The 20785-nt window shown below is 45.3% G+C and overlaps 2 protein-coding genes across 2 annotated transcripts; one reads left to right on the top strand and one right to left on the bottom strand.

Moving 5' to 3' along the window:
- ERG28 (ergosterol biosynthesis 28 homolog) lies at nt 1-7305 on the bottom strand. The gene is made up of 5 exons (XM_078878936.1): nt 7146-7305; nt 4203-4377; nt 3198-3288; nt 2058-2176; nt 1-1149 (listed from the first exon to the last, which is right to left on the bottom strand). Exons 2-5 carry the CDS (start codon nt 4348-4350, stop codon nt 1058-1060), a joined length of 450 nt encoding a protein of 149 aa, XP_078735062.1. The 5' UTR covers nt 4351-4377; nt 7146-7305; the 3' UTR covers nt 1-1057.
- A 2412-nt stretch (nt 7306-9717) lies between these two features.
- On the top strand, nt 9718-17670 carry GALM (galactose mutarotase). The gene is made up of 7 exons (XM_078878935.1): nt 9718-10104; nt 11747-11901; nt 13329-13535; nt 14364-14445; nt 14800-14941; nt 15521-15695; nt 17419-17670. Exons 1-7 carry the CDS (start codon nt 9906-9908, stop codon nt 17497-17499), a joined length of 1041 nt encoding a protein of 346 aa, XP_078735061.1. The 5' UTR covers nt 9718-9905; the 3' UTR covers nt 17500-17670.
- Nucleotides 17671-20785: the final 3115 nt, after the last annotated feature.

The raw sequence follows: 20785 nt of genomic DNA, 5'->3' as shown, positions 1-20785 counted from the left end.
TTTGAGATGCAGAATCAAATTTATTCGAGTAATAACCCATTGAGAAATATCGCTCTTTTTCAAATGTGACTCAGCCAACAGACACGTTAACAAGAGATGCATGCTGGGACTTGAAACGTGCACAAGATAACTCACTCCGTTTTCACGTCACATCGAAAAAGATCAAATAAAGACGCCTTCCCAGAATACAGCCACAGATGCACAAAAATACTCAAGGGCAATACATAATAATCAGATGTAAAAATAATATGCACGTATAGCAAACTATTGTACATTAATCAGTGTGCTTATTTCTGGACCCAAGCAGCCTGGAACTTTGAATACTAGATTTATGATGAGTATCTGCACACCACTCCCAACAATTACATGATTATAGACATTTATCTTTTTTTTTTACCCAGAATTACCTCCCGTAGTCTCAGCCCTTTTATTTCAAGAGGGTCCTGCATTGGAATGTTTGACCGAATCCCTTAATAAGTGGCGTGTAGAAGTACCCAAACAAAACACACACGAGGGCAGGGCTTGACACTCAGAAATTTTAACACGTTAACAAGTACTCATTGATATACATCCATTTCCTACTACACCTACAATACCTGGCATTCCTAGGCAGTCTCGTATTCAAGTGCGAATCAGAATCAACCTTGCTTGGCTTCCGAGATCAGGCAAGATCGAAAGCGTTGAGGATGATTTGGTCGTAGATTATGACTGGTCACATTTAGGGGAACACGATTTGATTCGAGAAGCTAGGGTGGTATCAATGTACACACTCTCCCAATTTATATTGATATTACTGCATATAGATAAAAACTAATTAAAAATGTATACACACAATTGCATGTATCAGTACCCTAAAAATAATAGTTTTTGAAATGTCACATGCATATTGAATATCTTGTACTGCTGCAGATGCAAAACATGAGTCTACACGTCACTTGAGTCACTTGTAACAGACACTCTTGCAAAGTGATGAGCAAAATGCTTCCAATACTTGAACGCCAATATGCTGCGTGCATTTTCACTGATTAACGTGACACTGCAGAGCCGAACCGCACCATCAGAAGGCCTTTTTTCGCCTCTCCCTGGACACGACCTCTCCTCCTTTATTCAGGTACAAGAGGCCAATCAGCATGGCCACAAGTGACGAACCTAGGGGGACAAGCCAGACAGATGTCAGCTGTATTCATGCCAAGTGTGTATTTTTTTGGTCGCGTGTGAGCCATGCATAACTTGCAACTTTAAAGCCATTTCGGGGATTCTGCCATGGTGTATGCAAAGTTTGGCACACTGAACTTGTCGGTACAACTTTCTTAAACACGCCCTCCTCCTCTGTCCAAGCAGAAGTATGAATGGGTTCACCACAGCATCGGCAGGTTGCGTGTGGTGGGATAAAGCAATGGCATTTTCATCACTTCCCAGATGTCTGGCCAGTCAAATATCGATTTAAAGCTTTCGTGACTGCAGGGATTCATCTTCTCGGTTCTTTCGGTAAAATCACGCAGAATGGAAATAATAAAATAATAAAAATAAAACATAATAAAATAATATATCATCTTTTATTATGTTTTATAAAATAATAAAAATAAAACATAATAAAATTATATATAATATATTATTGTTTTATTTGTATTATTTTATTATTTACATTCTGCGTGACTTTACCGAAAGAACCAAGAAGAAGTAAAATATCATTGAGGCACAATAGAGCCACTTTTAGTGATGGCCCTTCAGCCAGCAGTGGCATGAGCAAGCAATTACTCACTCAGGATGTCAAATGGCTCTTCACCCTAATGCACAGACTTTTAATGCTTGCCTTGTACACTCATTCAGCAAACATTGCAAGGCTTATTCAGTGATTGGAGAGTTGCAGCGTATTTTACTTTGAGCTAAACGACCCCTTGCTTATTATACGTGAGCGATAAAAGTAATTAGTGTGCGGGAACTCAACGGATTTTTGCAGCATCACAAGATCGCGAGAGATGGCAAAAAATTTGCTTGGTGAGGCCTACACGACTGATGATGATGGTAAAGAACAGACTTTGGTGTTGAGATCGTACCGGCCACAATCAGCGGGGCAGCCAAGCCTACGGTGAGCAGCGCTGTGTTGTACACAAATGCTTCTGACAGGAAGTGGCCCAGAGCTAGCACAAATGTGCTCAGGCACACGAGGTAAAGCCTTTTGGGAAAGAAACAAGGAACAACGCAACGTGCAGATGTTAAAACCGCGCAAGTGCAATGCAAAGTGTGCATTGACTCCGACTTGCCTTATCTAGTCAGTTTCATTTCCAGCAATGACAGTAAAATGCTTGTATATGTAAATGTTTAAAGTGTAATTCACCTGATTTAAATCTTTCGTGACTGCAGGGATTTATATTCTTGGTTCTTTCGGTAAAGTCACGTAGAAGGGAAAAAATTAAATAACAAAAATATCAAACATAAAAATTCTCACGACGTTTCGACTGCAACACAGTCGAAACGTCATGAGAATTTTATTGTGTTATATTTTTGTTAATATTTTTTCCCTTCTACGTGACTTTACAGTAAGAACCAAGAATATGTAATTCACCTGTATTACTTAAGCGTTATTCAATATTTTGTTATTTAATCTATAATCGTTATATTTGAAATCTATTTAAAATATTGTGTAGTTAAAATTGCATGATGTAACCCATGTCGCCCTTGCAAAAGAGGCAATTATGTTCCATGTGGCTCAATGGGTTTATGCCATTTCCTGGTGATTAAATAAAGGATACAAATATGAGAAACACACTTAAGTCAGTTCAAGTATGGTCATCTGGATTAGGCCATGTGTTGGGCATATCTTCTCTCCCAATTTTGCCATTAACTTTTTTATTTTACCAGGTAAGGCCCACTGAGCTATATAGCTCGTTTTAAAATTATAGCTCAAAGTGGCTTATCATGTGGAAATGTATAGTAGCCAGATACTCTAAGCACATGTTTCTTAATGTCGAGGAGGACCAGGCGAAAAATCTACGTGACCACGGGGAGAACATGCAAACACCAAATAAACAGGCGTCAAGGTTTGAGATCAAACCCACAACCAGGCGAGGGAGTTAACATCTCACCACAACGGCACCACACTATTACGGGCATCAGATTTATTTGGATAAAACATTTAATCACAGACGTAATATCGTGGCAAAACATAACCTGCTCAGAAATGAACGCTCACTCACGATTTATTGGTGATGTCAATGGCGCAGGCTAGGCGGACGATCGAAGACAGCATCGTCCACACCCCGTATGCTCGTGCGTGCAACCCGTTCACTAGGTTGGGAGCAGCGGCAGACATAACAGCAGTGGCAGGAATATCAGGAGGTGTTTGAATATGGCAAGGGCAGTGTGGGAGGCATATTGAGACAGAGAACGTGATTAACTGAGCCATACCAGTGTAGGCTTTTTCGGTTGTGCTGTATAACTCTGATTTGCTTTTGGGTTGTAACCAGAGTTGTTCGGCACAATGTCTGACGTTTCGCTCCAGCTACCGGGAGCTTCTTGAGGACCGGCACTGCCCAGCCACGCTGGTCAGTGCCAGTTGATCAAAGTAGGGCGCAGACTTGGCAGGACAGTACAGTACGAAAATCGAATTTGCGGTCGTCTGCTGCCCACCACGTAGGCCTGCAGCCTCTGAAAACCTGCTGTAATAATTTCAACTTATAACGCCCACAGTCTCCACCCTCAAAGAGAACGACCCAATGATGCGATAAGCCAGACATGCGGGAAGGGAGCCACACCCGGTGAGCTGGTGGCAACAGTTGCCCAAGCTCTACAGTCCTCTCCATATTAAAGATGTTGTCCGCCAATTAATGAGCATTTACATGTGGGAGGAAACCGAAGCACACGGTGGAAACCCACGTGTGCGAGACGGAAACACTCTACCCTATGCAGACGGAACAGGTTGAATCCACATTTTGCTGTTCTGCCTTCTCCTGGCGAGCCAGGACATGACTCCATCTCGACACTCACGGGAGGGGAGATTCACAAAACATTTGTGCGATCCACCAATCTCCACCTCTGTGCAGGATTAGAGGTGTTGCACCACTATGCACAGCAGTCCTCAATCCAAGCACTAGCCAGGCCGAAATTGGTTTTCTGAAATCCAAAGAGATCGGATGCATTGGCGGGTGATTTAGTCACGCTGTATGAAAGGACAAGAAAGTGACAGAGTGGCCGTGGCATACCCATGTTGGGGCTTCCCGTGTAGAGGTGCGTGCTGAGAAAGCTGTGGTTGCGGAACGTCTGAATCGTGTTGCCGAAGGCCATGAGCGCCACGATGAGAAGCCACGCCCGCAGGACAGACAGCACGCGACCTGGTCCCTCCCCGGCCATGATGCCTCAGCTCTTCGCACGCGGTCTCTGAGGGCACACACAAAAGAGCCGGGGTGGTGAGACGGCCCAGCGGTAGCCCGTACGCCACTTGCCGCAGAACTTCTTGGTTTGAATCCGACAGCCCGCTCTGGTTACAACTGCGGGTGGATTAACCGTATAAATAACGTCCGCTTCACAAGTGGAAGCAAAAAACATCTCCTGACGTCGTTCGGAACAAATAGGCCCATTGTGTTCCGGCGTAACGCTCCGGATGTGAAATATTGCAAGTTACTCAATTGGGATTACACATTGCAACCATCGCTCGCTGCTGGCAGACTCTGTCCGTCTGTGAAATATAGCACCTTCGTGACGATGCAAATACCAAATATACTACATTATTATTAATCAGGTCATAACCCATCGGACAGGCTAAGAGAAAGACATGGCTGATGGGAAAGAGTCACCAGTGCAACATGTACATACACAGCCGATTTGTCAATCCACTGCTGAATTACTGCACAAAAATCCATCACATTACATTTCGTTCAACTCTTCACTTGGTTTAATTCGAGTTCTGAGAATATATTGGTTCGACTGTCATGCGACGAACATTAACGTAGAGCGGGTGCTGCTCTCTACACTGTACTTCGTTGAACCAAGTGTCACTTGAAGGTAGCTGTGGGATATCCACTTCCGCGGGGCGTTTTCAAACACGGGGAGGGGGGGGGGGTAGAGCACTGCTCTCCAAGATTTCCAAATTAATTCTTTGTCTCGGGACATGGCGCTGATAATCACAATCCGAATATAATTGGGGGGGAAATATAAACTGTGATAATGATATCATTACGGAGAGGAGGCATGCATTTATATGTTTACAAAAATGTCACCTTTATTTGACAATTACCGGTAATAATTCTTATAGTAATAATAATAGAGGTTTTCCCCCTTTTTTCTGGCAACAAAACTGACACCTTTTTTACAAGGAGTCATGTCTGCATTAACCACAATACTTGCAGTCAAATGCAAACAAAAAACACACTATGATAATATATGATGCATTGTCCTTGAAACTGATTGGTCCACACCAAGGGACGGCTTTCTTTTGAGCCTCGACCCAATTGGTGCTCGACCAGAGGACGCCGAAAGCCAGTTGTACTGAATTTTATAATTTAAAAAAATACGAATAAAGGGACCTCCACTGGAGGCAGCATCTCGCTAAAAAATTAACCCGTAAAAACAAAGTTTTTCACTATAAATCCTTAATATGCGTGGCGGCTAGAGTCCTCTCGTCCTCTGGCTTGAGATGGCTGCCACTTATGGGTCAGATGATTGCCTGCCACCATTAAGCAATTGGTAATTAAATATTTTAAAAAAATTCCTAAAAAGTGTAAAATTTTGGAAAAAAAAATTCACGAAAAGAAATTGTCACGCACAACGAGTCTGTGTGCAAAATGTCAGCTCGATTGGATCACGGGAAGTGGGTTAAAAGACGACCGAAAGATTTGCACGGTCGTAAGCGCGCAAGCAAGTGAACTTAATATAAAGGATTTAAAAACAAAACCCTTTTAGGGGATGCGTTGACCAACTCCTTTGCACGCTGGCCAGACAGACGTGTTACCCACACTTTACCCCGCCACACGCGAACCTGCTTTTGCCTGCCGATCGACTTTAAAGGGGCCATCCATTCAGTAGCTTCGCAAAAATCTGTCAAAACTTGACCTCTACCCCCCTCCCTCCCTGTACGCACGCGGACTTTTTACACCCCCCCCCCTCCGAATCCTATAAAACGGCCGATATTTAATCCACGCAGAAACTATCAAGGATGAATAATATTAACGTCTTTTTGGTTCTTTCGGTAAAGTCACGTAGAATGGAAATAATAAAATAATAAAATAAAACATAAAATAATTCTCACGACGTTTCGGCCACAACTCTGTCTTCTCGACAGACCTGTTCTCCACCTGATGACGGCTGCTTGCGTTGTGGCCGAAACGTCGTGAGAATTATTTTATGTTTTATTTTTATTATTTTATTATTTACATTCTACGTGACTTTACCGAAAGAACCAAGAAGATGAATCCCTCCAGTGACGAAAGCTTTAAATCGAAATTTTATATTAACGTGTTTAAGCAAACGGACTATCGAACTCATCTGAAAGGCCAATGTAGATCAATTATTATCGAGGCATCACCACCCCCACCACGTTTCCTATGCGTACATTGTCAGTAGACCCCTCCATGCGTACGGACTGAATGTATGCCCCTCTACCACTCCGCTTGCCTGTCAACCCATTCACAATGCTGGGTGGGACAATAGGTGGAACAAGTCACGGGCGTGCTGCAACCACCATCGCCTTTCAGCACCGTCTCCTCCCACCTACCAGAGGTCGCAACCGGGTACCCGATACCCGTACCCTACCCGATACCCGGCTACCCGTACCCGGCCGGGTACGGGTACCCGTTTGCGACCCTTGTGCGGCCGGGTACGGGTACGGGTAGGCCGTGAGTCACTGGTGAGTCACCGTTTGTCACTCATTTCCCAACGTCTTGTCTCTTTACACAATTCAAGTTCCTAGAATCAACCCACCCGCGCCTGCAACATGGCTTCATCCCAGAGGTCGCAATCAGGTACCCGATACCCGTACCTTACCCGTACCCGGCCGAGTACGGGTAGAGTACGGGTACGGCCGGGTACGGGTACCCGTTTGCGACCCTGGTGCGGCCGGGTACGGGTAAGGAATCAAAACCCGTTTGCGACCTCTGGCACCAAACCCATCACGCGATCACGAATTGTTCAGCAACAATGTTGTACGGTACCTCTGCGTTCCCGTTCTGACCGGGGTGGGCCCCCGAGGTGATTGAAGAAGGAGGAGGAGGATGGGGGATGTGAGAGATGGAGGAGGAGGAGGATGGAGGAGGAGGAGGGAACGATGGTCTCATCCGCCCCTTCAGTGGGTGGCGTGGCCGCCCCACGCCAATAGTGGGGCAGCCTTCGTCAGCCGCCGCGTTGTCAATAAAGTTATACAAAAACAAAGATCCCCCGGGTAGCCTTCGCAGGCTGGGGGGGGCAAGTGCTGTTAGCGAGTCGCTAGGGGGTGCAGTGGCCAGCGACCACGCCCGACCGCCTTTGTCTTCCCGGTGCTGATGTTTATAGGGGCCGTCCATAAATGACGTCACGCGATTTTTGACGAGTTTTGACCCCCACCCCCCCTTCGTCACACGGCGTCACAAAAAGTCAGACCCCCCCCCCCTCAAATATGACGTCACAAAGCTCTGCACCCCCCCCCCCCCCAAAAAAACATGCTTCAAATCGCTTTAAACTATTTTCATTGTAGTGCGTATTTAATATGGCGCTGCACTCTGATGTTGTAGGAGAAAACATTTCTTTAAAAGTCTATTTAGTTACGCGTTGTCTATATTTATCTAAAATTGCGCATTTTGATGTGACGTCCCATTTCTCACCCCCCCCTTCGTCACAAATGTCTGACCCCCCCCCCCCAAGGTGCGTGACGTCATTTATGGACGGCCCCTAAAACCTAATTCAATTGTTTCATATCCTCTACTGTATTACACCCGCAAGCCTCTTAACGTTATGGGCAACAGGGGGCAGTGTAACACCAATGTATAAAGTTGTGTACACTGCAGTGGTGAAGTATGGTCAATTAACCCCTAAACCGACATGGCGTGTGGAGGAGGCCTTTATCCAGCAGTGGATTAACACACGTCTGTGCTGCCAATGTTTGTGTTACATTACGTCACATCATCGCATTGCCGATTACATTATAGTCTATTGCATGTCATGGTTTAAGTTTCAATGTTATACTGGTAGGAACCTCCTGGTTACACCAGCCCACAGGGGATTATTGTGTCCGTCGTGCAGGGAGGGGCTGGGTGGGGAGAGGAGGGTGGGGAGTGGCTGGGTGGGGAGGGGCTGGGTGGGGAGGGGCTGGGCTAGGTGGAGGGAGCTGGTAAGGAACGTTGGGTTGCTCGGTCAATGGCCAGGGTCAACGGCGGCGTGGTGTATTCCGCAAATATGCCCGACTGTGAGGGCGGGCACAAGCCGGCGTGAGTAGGTGAAACGTTGAGTTTTATAAGGGCACCACGGGGTGACCAGCCCCTCGCCACCCAGCCCCACCCCTCCCACCCCCCACGCAGCCCCACCCTCCCCACCCAACCCCTCCCCGCACTCCCCACCCAGCCCCTCCCCACCCTCCCCTCCCCACCCAGCTCCTCCCTCCCCACCCAGCCCCTCCCTGCACGACGGACACAATAATCCCCATGTGGGCTGGTGTAACCAGGAGGTTCCTTCCAGTATGATTAAAATCCTGTAACAGCGCATTTTGTCTTCAGAAAACGCAAAAGCCCATGAAGTTATTTAAGAACTGCATTGGGTTAACCTGCCTTAGGCCATCGTGAAAATATATTTTATTTCAAGCAAATGTGATCTACTGACAGGCACCAATGATATCGTGGGATCTGTTTTGCCAGTATCAAAGTATGAAAAATAAGAATAGCTTTCACCCTTTCTGGCAATACAACAGCAGATGTTATGATGTTCACACGCCAAATAGATCACTTTGACACCAATGAGACAATTTCTGACCGGTTTAGCCCCTATTAATACAGCATAGCTCAGTGGGCCTTACCTGGTAAAATAAATATAATTATTTTAATTACCTCGTCTGGTGAAATAAAAAAAGTTATTTGTCTAATAGTCAGTTATTTAAATTACCTCGCCTGGTAAAATAAAATAAAAAAATAGCGAATAGTTAAATGTTAAATTAACTTACCTGGTAAAAAATAATAATAATGCATAGTTAAATGTTAAATAACCTGACCTGTAAAATAAAATAAGTGAATAGTGCAATGTTAAATGACCTAACCTGGTGGAAAAAAAAATGTGTTAGTGAATATTAAAATGTTACATAACATGACCTGGTAAAATAAAACAAAAAGTCAGTGAACAATAAAATGTGAAATAACCCGACCTGGTAAAATAAAATCAAAATAGTTATTGTACAGTTAAATGACCTTATCTGCAAACAAAAAATAAAAAACAATGAGTGAACATTTAAATGTTAAATAACCTGACCTGGTAAAATAAATAAAAAATAGTTAGAGAACAATTGAAATGACCTTACCTGGTAAAATAAAATTTATAAAAAAACTTAGTGAATATTTAAATGTTAAATGCCCTAAACCTCACGCAAGATGGCGTGGCGGAGCTTCACTTTGGCGGTCGAGGACGCGAGCTCCGAGCCCCGCCTCGTCGTGCGGGCAACGCCTCCACCTCGCCCGCCTCTCCCCCATCTCCTCCCTCCCTTCCTTCCACCACCTTTGCTCTTCCTCCTCCTCCTCCATCACCCAACCCTTTCGCCTCCTCTTTCCATCCATCCACCACCTGTGCTTTCCCCCCTCCATCATCACCAAATTCCTCACGCCACCCACCCCCCCATCTCATCCCTCCCTTCCCATCCACCACATTTTGCTCTTCCTCCTCCATCATCACCATCCGTCCTCTCCGCTCCACTTTCGAACCGCTTGCAACCCAAAACAACCTCCCCCAAGTCCTCGCGAATGCCGAACACGCGAGTCAGTCGCGAAATCTTCGGCGAGACCGCCGAAGGTCTCGCCGTAGAGCGCTTCACGCTCCGCGCTGCCGACGGAGGACTCGTGGTCAAGGTGCTGAGCCTCGGGGGGATCCTCCAGGGCCTGGAGGTGCCGGGCAAGGTGGGCCCTCCCGTGGACGTGGTGCTGGGGTTCCCCTCCATACACGGTGAGGGATGCACGAGGCCTACCAACGGTGGTGTTGGCGGTGGTGGTGGTGTTGGTGGTGGCGGTGGTGGTGGTGTTGGTGGTGGCGGTGGTGGTGGTGGCTTCCATCCACGCGGGGTGTTTTTTTTAAGTGCGCTTTGCTTTGACCGTGGCCTTGAAAGTGAATGGTGTTTTTTTTTATGTGTGTATAAAATAGACGACGTTCAGGGCAATGGGCCTCCTTGAGGAGGGCGTAAGTATTCTAGAAAACTGTGGCCTTGAAGGTTTAATAGTGTGAAATAGACGTTCAGTGCAATGGGCCTTCCTGAGGAGGGCATTGAATTCAAGAACATTGGCCTTGAAAGTGAAGGGTGTTTTTTTAAATGTGTGTGAGTAGACGACGTTCAAGGCAATGGGCCTCCTTGAGGAGCGCATACGTATTCGAGAACACTGTGGCCTTGAAGGTTTAAGGGTGTGAAATAGACGTTCAGTGCAATGGGCCTTCCTGAGGAGGGCATTGAATTCAAGGACACTGGCATTGAAAATGAAGGGTGTGTGTATATATGTGTATGAAATAGGCGACGTTCAGGGCCATGGGCCTTCTTGAGGAGGGCATACGAACTCAAGACACACTGTGGCCTTGAAAGGAAATGATTTCGTATGAAATAAGCAACGTTCAATGGCAATGGGCCTTCCTCTCTTCACAGCACTCGAATTGGCACGTCTCATGGTCTTAGCCTTGCTTAAACCACCAAACTCAAAGGAGATGCGAAGCGTGTGGTCATCCCTTCCGAAATAAGTGGTCAAGCGCTCAGGTTTGGCTGGCTTTTGTGGAGGACATGTCATAAACGAACTCTAAACTAAAACATATTGAATGCTAAAAATATTGAATGACGATGTGGATATGCTGTCGTCTCTATCGTACATTCTACTAAATAGCTTTCATCTTAAGAATATAGATATAACTTATACTGCGTCTTGTATACTCGCACCTTGAGCTGCTTTGTTTGTTTTCTTGATACTGTTCAAATGTATACATTATAAATGCATACAGCATAGATTGTAAGTTTTACATGTACGTGTCATAACGTGTCTGCTATGTATGTTTAAAGTCTATTTTACCAGGTAAGGCCCACCACTGAGCTATATAGCTCTTATTTCAGAAGCCACCTGGCTATCACAAATGATAGCTCAACTAAGTGGCTTATCGTGTGGAAATTTATAGCGGACAAATACTCTACGTTTCTAAATTGACACCGCCAACAGCATCGCTGCGAATGCGATGGTCCATCCTGAGGGACTTTCCAGGTAAAATACTTAAATCAGTGTTATTCACTAATTTTTATAGTTGGTGGGGGGGCACTTTCGCCGATAAGACATCATCAGTGTGTGAGGGCCACCACACATTAGGAACCATTGTTGGGTTTTGACGGCAACACGATGATGATGGGGGTGTTTTCACATTTGTGTATTGTCGGGGGCGGCACTAAAGTCCACCTGGTGCCGCCACTAGCCCGCGGGCCTTGCAATGAAGAACACTGACTTCAATGAAAAATCATTTTAAAAAGCGAGGTCACGCTACAGGCTGAATTGGATGTACGATTAGCACGGTTGGCTAAGTATGGTGTGAAAGAAGTTCAACATACTGTACCCGAATGTTGCAGGATACCTGGAGAAGCACCCATACTTTGGCGCCGTGGTGGGTCGGGTCGCAAATAGGATTGCGGCCGGTCGGTTTGCGGTGGACGGGAAGGATTACACCCTCGCCATCAACAATGGCCCCAACAGCCTACACGGTGGCATCGTCGGCTTTGACAAGGCAAGCGAGGGGATATGCCGTCTTCGGCAGTTAGTTCCTTTCGGGGTCTAGCTCTCCGACGTGTTTTACGGGTTGGTTGCCGCCGTGTTGTGTCCGGCACGTCTTGACGTTTCCCTCCGCGTGTTGGGAAGCCTCTTTGGAAGTTGAACTGTGCTAGAAGAAGCTCCCCCAGCTCGTGGATTGAGAAACACGCTGATCGTCGTGCGTAAGAAACACGCGTTACTAAACCCGAAAACACAATGGAGAGCGGGAACGGCGCCGCTCCCAAAGCCTGCACAGTGATTGCTTTCTTCTCCCCCCATATGCACATTATATTTACACGTTATTTAAAAAAAAATCATTCGCACAAAATACCAAATGCTGAATATCAACATTTCAACAGTATGTGTTATACATTTAATGTTATAGTAATCTGGGTTTGGCTGGGCCACCAGAACTGGGCATTTGCCTGGTAAACCAGTCGTGGATTCGAGGCACCTTATACTCTAGTCTACTTAAATGATTGGACAGCTGATTTAATAGAGGCTTAAGTAATGCTAAGTGTGAAGAGGTGGCTGAATTAACAACTGAGCTAACATTGCTGAGATGCGGAGTTGGACTCTGAGTTTCAGCCAGCCGTGACTAAACAAGTGTGGCGGTTTTATTGGAGGAAGTTGCGTTGCAGTGGTTAGCACTCTGGTTTTATATATCCAGTGACCTCGGTTTAATTCCTTGCCTTATCTAACATCAGATTTTAGTGATATCTGAACTGGTCCCGGGCCACCCCCTATTTTTCACAAAGCCGCGTTAACCGTTGCGGTTGAACCATGATCAAACAACTCCCATGACAAACACTGGACTCGGGCCTCCCCATGCTGTGCAGATCGTGGGGGTTTATTTGACCAAGGCACATCGCGCTGGTACGTGTGGACTGATAAAGGAGGTGGGTGTAGATGTTACAGCTTAGTACAACAAAATCGATATTCCTGTACTGCTGACAGTGTGGCCAATATTGGTATTTTTTCCATAATAGTTTTTTTTGGGTTAGATCGTGTAAATATATAAATGTGTCGTTAAAACCCGCCATCAACCGATACAGCCAACTAGTAAGGGTTGTCACGTAAACAGAACATGCCAATTTGTCACTAGTACAGCACACCGGTGTGTTGAAGAGCCAAGCCACAGCATTTACAATCTGGCATGTTCTGTTTACGTGACAACCCTGACTAGTTGGCTGTGTCGGGTGGTGGCGGGTTTGAACGACACACATATTTACGCGATCTAACCGAAAAAAAACCTCTTATGGTTGATATTGGCCGCGAAAGCCTACGTGTTCAACGTTGGTATTTCTATCCGAGAGTTTGTGTCAAACAACGGAAGACGCACAAAACCAGACTGCGGAGCCTCGTACCATCCCCCTCTCCTCTGCCGGTGCGGTGCATCCACAGGCCGTGTGGTTGGCAGAGCAGCTGGAGGACGGAGTGCGTCTCACACACACGAGTCCCGACGGGGACGAGGGATACCCCGGCGCCCTGAGCGCCACCGTCACGTACCGCTTGGTGGACAACAAGCTGTCCATCAACTACCGAGCCACGACCACTCGCACCACGCCCGTCAACCTCACCAACCATGCCTACTTCAATCTGGCTGGGCAGGTGACCTCACTGACGCGAATGGCGTGGCGCTGACACACACATAAACGGCACTGTACAGTTTGGCCCAAATGCATATTCTATATATATTCATTGGCGGCAGTTGAAAGTTGGGAATGCCTTATCTGCCTGCCCTCTGTCCACCCAGCATTATAAATGGGTGCCCCACAGAATGTTACGTGGTTGGCTAAAGTGTGGGTATGCTCACCTTGTTACATACAAGGTGTCTGGCCAGTGTGGAAGAGTAGGCCAAAGTAATCTCTCGGGCAGCTCTGGAGCTCCCTGTCGTGGTGGCCCTTCTGCCAGCAGTGGCGTGAACAAGACAATTGTCGGGGTGCGTGTTTTAGTGTTAACGTTAAATATGCGCAGCTGCATAAAGTGAAAATCACACTTCTGATCTTTTTGTATGTATGTTGAAATTCTTTCGCGCCGTACGTAGCCAACCATGCTAATCGGCTTAGGGGTCAGAGTATTGACCCAGCACTATGGAGATGTTAGATGCAGTGCTGGGTTGCTACCCATGATTCAAATGGATTTTAATATTTTTATTTTCCCAGTCTGGTTACCAGCAAATTACAAACATAAACCATCACATTCTCTCTGGTTTTTAACGTAATGCAAGCTCTTGTCTATATTTTAAAACATTCTAACTCTTATTAATATCCATTTGATGGCCGGATGATGAACAATTCCCTATGGAGCAGAGGGTATGTTAACAAATGAAAGAACGTGCAAAATCTGTACAATGTGATCTAAAGAAAGGGCAAATGAGCAAAACATTTCTTAGTACCATATGGTTTAACACCTTTTATTGGCCTATGGTTTTTACAGGGCTCGCCTGATATATACGACCACGAGGTCACGATTATGGCTGAAGAATATTTACCTGTGGACGACAACGTCATCCCCACTGGTAAGCACACAGATTAACCCAAGTGCGCCACTAGTGTAAAGTTCAGATTTTTGTCTCGGCGAACGTTAATTTTCTTTCCGATTTTTTTTTTTTTTTAGTGCCCAGTGTCCCCCATTGCCACCGTTATTGCTTTACAATGAGTTTTTATACAAAATGAGCAGTCAAGATGGGAATTATACCCTAAATGCGGTACTCATTTGCGGTCTGGAACATGCATCACAAGCTATTTTGATGTGGTAAAGCCACGGACCTTGCCGAATGTCCCCTGGCTCGCCAAGACGAGCAGACGATAATAAAAGCATCTGTTACTCCAAGCTTTGCATATTTCCTGAACTTGTTTGTTTCCTCTGGAAGGCGAGGTGGCGGCGGTAAAGGACACGCCCTTTGACCTTCGCTCTCCCGTGATTCTGCGGGATCGGCTGCCACAGCTTCCCGGTGATGGCTTTGACCACAACTTCTGCTTGAGCCAGAGCGGGGAGCGACAGACATGCGCCAGGTGAACGAAGTCTTCATTTGGAGAAAATGTATCAAAATGTTGGCCAAAGTTTGGCGAATTACCCAACGTTAAATTCGTAGGGCCCTTGCGATGTTGTTATCCAACCATGTCAAAGCGCTTTACAAGAATTAAAAATGGTACATTAGTATTGGCCGATGGGGAAAAGGGATGGGATTTGAGTGTTGGGAGAGGGGAAGGGATGGCAAGGAAGGGTGATAGGAGCAGGGGAGGGGCGAGGTTAGGAAGGACGGGAATGGCTAAGGACAGGCAGTAGTAGAGAGATACACGATTGAAAAAAAATATCTTAAGGGAGGAATGAAAAATGGTCAGTGAAGTTGCACGTTTGATGTGGATTGGGAGTTTATTCCAATGGAGGGGAGCCAGGAGGGAAACGGAGCGGAAACATGACTGAGTACACGGAGGTGGGGTGGGGTGTGAGCTTCTTTCTCACCGTACATCGCCAACCGTGCTAATGGGGGAGGACAACAAACAAAACGCAAAAAACAGTTTGCGTGCATTTTGTGTCGCTGTCACGCTCTTCACCTGTTGAAACTGCTGTGACATGGGGTGTTTTCTCAGGGCTTGCCATGCAGGCAGGGGGTGTGTGATGACGGTGGAGACCACGCAGCCCGGTGTGCAGTTTTACACGGCCAACTTCCTGGACGGCTCCCTCCAAGGGAAGGACGGTTGTACCTACCCCCGCCACTCGGCCTTCTGCCTCGAGACACAGAACTGGCCCGACGCAGTCAATAAGGTGAGCTGGGTACTCGGCCGGGAGAAGGGTTCCCTTCCCTTTTGGTCTCCGGCTTCGTATTTCATAATCGGAATCATTATTTAGACTGGGGGAATCCTATGAGCTGTAAAGCTCTTTTTTTCACAGATGTCCAGGAGGGGCGGGTAAGAACGTTACAACAACAAACGCAATATAAAAACACGATAGTGCTAAGTACAAGAAAGGTAAACAAATCACCCAAACACGTACAAACACAAAACTAAACCATTCCCATCCTACCAGGCACAGCCCGCTGAGGAATTAAATTATTTTTCAAAAGCGACCTGGACATAAATGATAGCTCAACAACATGGCTCATCATTTGGACATTTATAGCCGCAAAATAAACTAAACGGCCTCAACGCATGCTTCTAAATGTGGAGGGAAAACCCAGAGGACCCGGAGTAAGAATCCACGTGGCCACGGGGAGAACATCCAAACTCCAAACATAATGCTTTTAAGGCCACTGTCACACCCGCCTGTACCCCGGATCCTCTTGGCCCCGATATTTCAAAACTTCAGGGATGGAGGGGGGTGGGCTCAGATGGTTACAACAACAAACGATACAAACCCACGATAGGAGTGGAAGGTATAGGAAAGGTAAAAATAATACGAAACAATTTTATTTTTTTATCTTACCAGGTAAAGCCCACGGAACTACGTAGCCCTCTTTCAAAGGTGGCCTAGCCATAAATAATAGCGCAACAAACAATTGGCAGGTCGCTTTTGGTGGGGGGGGAGGGGTAAGGCTTTTGGCATTCCCTCTTCCAACATGTCTGGGCAGTGTGGAAAAGTCGGCCGAAAAGTCCTCGAGGCAGGCCCTCTAGAGCTCCCTCCAGTGGAGGCCCTTCCACCAGCAGTGGTGGAAGCAAGCAATGTGCAGGGCTGAACCTTCGCAAACACCTTAAGGGTCCAACGACGCACGAACTGGATTGAGCTCCGATTTAAAGCTTTCGTGACTGCAGGGATTCATCTTCTTGGTTCTTTTGGTAAAGTCACGTAGAAGGGAAATAATAAAATAATAAAAATAAAACATAATAAAGACAGTTTTCTCGACAGACCTGTTCTTCACCTGAGGACGGCTGCTTGCGTTGTGGCCGAAACGTCGTGAGAATTATTTTATTATGTTTTTATTTTATTATTTCCCTTCTACGTGACTTTGCCGAAAGAACCAAGAAGATGGATTCAGCTCGCGGAACGCGATTTGAGACTTTGCGTGCGAGTAAGAATCAAGGGTTTAACGTTCCCCAGAATATTCTTGGTTCTTTCGGTAAAGTCACGTAGAAGGGAAACCAACCAAGCATACGAATCCCTGCAGTCACGAAAGCTTTAAATCAAAAGTTCCCCAGAATCTTTAAAAACGAGTCCATAGTAGCGGTTAAATTTCGATTTAAAGCTTTCGTGACTGCAGAGATTCATCTTCTTGGTTCTTTCGGTAAAGTCACGTAGAAGGGAAGTAATAAAATAATAAAACATTATTTTATATTATTTTATTATGTTTTATTATTGTATTATTTTATTACTTGCCTTCTACGTGACTTTACCGAAAGAACCAAGAAGATGAGTCCATAGTATTTTACCATGCGTCGCCACAAGTAAGAATTCATGGAATCGTCTGGGAGGGGAAATGCCTTTGTTGTTGTTGCGAGATGTTTCTAGGATCTAATTGGTCGTGTGTGCGCGTTTCGTTTTGTTGTCTCTACAGCCCAACTTCCCCAATGCCCTGCTGAGACCAGGAGAGGAATACAACCACACCACGTGGTTCACATTCACAGTCTCACCATAACCACCCAAGAAAAAAGCACCTTAATTAGTGCAATCCTGTCACATAACAATGCACAGAATATCTCTTATAATAAAAACATGTAATTGCGTATGAACTTAAGAAAATTAATTGTTAAAAGTGTAAGATTTTGTAAATGTATTGCTCCGTAAAATAAATATCACGTGACAATTGCATGCCGCTTTGCTGTGAATTTAACTTGGCTCCCAATACAAATGCTGAATCAAATTAAAAATCGCATTCGCCATCTTACACATCTTACCTGGACTCCCTCTTATCTCTACTCGCCTCCACACACTCTCCTGTCATCTCATTATACTTCCCTTCATGCACTCTCCTACCTCTCATCTCACTACTCACCTGCACACACCCTCCTATCTCTGATCGCTTCTATTTCCCATCATGCACTCTCGCACCACTCATAACCATTCTCCACGCACTGTCAATTTAATCTGCTCCACTCTGCGCATGCATCCTATATCTCTCATCTCACTCCCCCTTCATGCACTCTCCTACCTCTCATCTCACCCGTTACAAGTTCTCTGCTTCAGCAACCGAGACCAACTCTAAAAGCGGTCCAGTCAATGTTTACCCATCCAAGCACCGTCAACAAATCCCCTGCTTAGCTTCCAAAATCTGTGGGATCAGGAGCATTATGGGTGATTTAGTCATAGACAAAATGCACTATATAAATTGGTGAGAGATGCATCATGGTTAAAAAGCTGGCCTGTTGACTAGCAACGGATAAATGTGACCCATTGTTATGATGTACACAATCTCATGCGTTCCTGTTGAACATTATTGGTGAAGGAATAATATTAACATTCCATTCTAGGTCTCCGCATAGATGAAAATGCGTTTTAGCCCATCAGCTTAGCAGCCAATATCCATCGAGCATCGTTTGCTTAAGCAAGCTCACTCAGTTGTCATAATTGTTAAACAAATGCAGCTTTATAATGTTGGTCTGGAAAGAAAATCGGCCAATAGAATGAGTTTTTTTTATTTATACGTGAAGACAGAACGAAGTTCTGCTCATGTACAGTGTTATGTGGGAGTCTTTTTGGGCGAGGACATTCACGCAAAATCCTGTCTTTATGCTTTTCTGTAGAACTACACAGGAAGAACAAAAACACTTTCGCTCCCTGGAAAAACTCACAGGATGTGCAAGCACAGCCCTTTTGTCAATCCACAGCTGGATGAAAGCCTCCCCACACCTTGTGGTTCATGCGGGTGATTTTACCACGCATCCATGACCTTGTTTCACAGGGCACCATGTGTACATTTTTTAAGCACGTGTACAATTCTACAAGACACTCAACAACATACTCATTGTGCGTACGAATGCATTTACGTTGAACGTCTTTCGCCCCGTAGCGTAGCCAACCGTGCTAATCGCGGGGGAAGGACAGCAAACTAAACACAAAAAGCAGCTCTAAAGAATTGAGTTTTCAATCGAGATGATTTAAAAGTGCATATAGCTCCAGTGGCTTCCGAATATCCGAAGGAAGACTCGTTCCAGACAGCCGCAGAAGCGCATTCTGAAAGCGCCGAGCGATGCGGTGACCATCGTCTTTATTGAATGGCCAACCAAAAGCCGCTGCGAGGATTGCCGGAATTTCCCGTGATGATGAATAGTTGGATTACCTGCCGCCAACCTATTTCTACATTTTCATATCCAACTAGCCCAACATCGAATTATTACGTGAACGGTTAAATGTGCAATATTATTTTTAATTGGTCTTGCGCCTCTTTTAGAAATAGGTTTTCGGTAATGAATCCAACGATTCATCATCAACTCTTCTGCGGCATACACAAGGTGGCTTGCGACCACTCCATTGCGTGATGTTATGAATCCATTTCAGTCCATCGTCCTATTGCGCCTCTCTTCAGTCTGCAAATTGCCGACAGTAGTTTTTCTGTAGAATTGTACACGAAATAAATTGTCCACAACATCAACAGATTCTTCCGATATGCAATTAATTCGCACTCCATGAAAACTGTAGCCTGATAGTCTTCAAAAGAAATATCCCACTCTTTTTATATTATAAAGTAATCTTATTGGCAAAAAATATCTTAGATTTGGATGATATGCATTCAATGAATACCTGTGCAATTTTAACCAACGTAAAACTTCCTTGGAAATTAACGTCTAGCTCAGCGTTATAAATGTCTGATTTACGCAAAGCCAATTTCTGATAATAAAAAAACTGCTTCGAGTACGAAGTTTTCTTCTTCTTAGTGTTAAATACCCACTGTGAAAACTAGGAAACAATTAAAAATAAAATGTATCTTAACATCCCTTCAACTGTGATATGAAAAGATCATGAATCGTATTCACCAAGGACACAAGAGAAAACTCAAACACTCATTTTCAACGTATAGCATTACAGTATATTTAAAAAAAAAACAATCAATAAACCACTACTTTTGCAAATTAAAAAAAAAACTCTTTGCAAGTTACACGTATGGTACGATTAATCTCAATTGGACCACCGAAAGGATACACAAACACACGAGTCGGAAAGAGGCATGGGTAGTTTAAATAACAGGAGCAAAAACCGAATTAACCGTACGGCATCACAATTTGGCAGATACGCCAACGCCTTCAACGACATTTCACAGAGCAGCTCCATCCATTCCACCGCACAGGAAGACTATGATCCAGCACTCCTCGGGAAGATGACACGCAGAAGACGTGTGCACATTAGCGAGAGAGCTGGTTCCCAACCTGGTGAGTCCCACAAGGCCGCGGGGCTGCAAGGAAGTGGTCCCGCGGAATCTCTTCCAGGATACAGGATTACGATTTAGAGTAGTTTTAATTGTGAAATGTCATGGAAATGTTATTGGCGCACGATCTTCCGCCAGAATGTTTTGAGGGTTGACAAGTAACTGACCGTGGGGTGCAGAGAGATCGGGGATGACTGGAACAGAGAGTAGTGTTATTAGCGTTGCCATAAGTTCCAACGAGAGTAACATTACTGCCAACAAACATACACTCAGATAAAGTGTATGTGGAAAAAAATCTGAAACTGGAAAGTTAAAACTTAGGTCAAAGTTATGATCGTATGAAAACTATTTTCACTCGGCATGATGTTGTACAATCTTGAGTCGGCGTTTTCAGAATGGGCTGCCGTTGAGCGAGGTCTGACCTCTCGCACCTCAACCGGAACGGAAGCCACCCCGCAGTAGCTCAGCCGAGCCACCAACATTAGAAAGTGAAAAGTGGCAGCATTCAATTTTCCCTTTAATTTCTGCAAAGGACGTTTTGGAAAATATTGATTATCGTGGT

This window comes from Lampetra fluviatilis, chromosome 52 (assembly GCF_964198595.1).
Source record: "Lampetra fluviatilis chromosome 52, kcLamFluv1.1, whole genome shotgun sequence".
Lineage (NCBI taxonomy): Eukaryota > Metazoa > Chordata > Hyperoartia > Petromyzontiformes > Petromyzontidae > Lampetra > Lampetra fluviatilis.
Note: the sequence above shows the minus strand (reverse complement) of the source record. Positions and strands in the feature narration are given on the sequence as shown.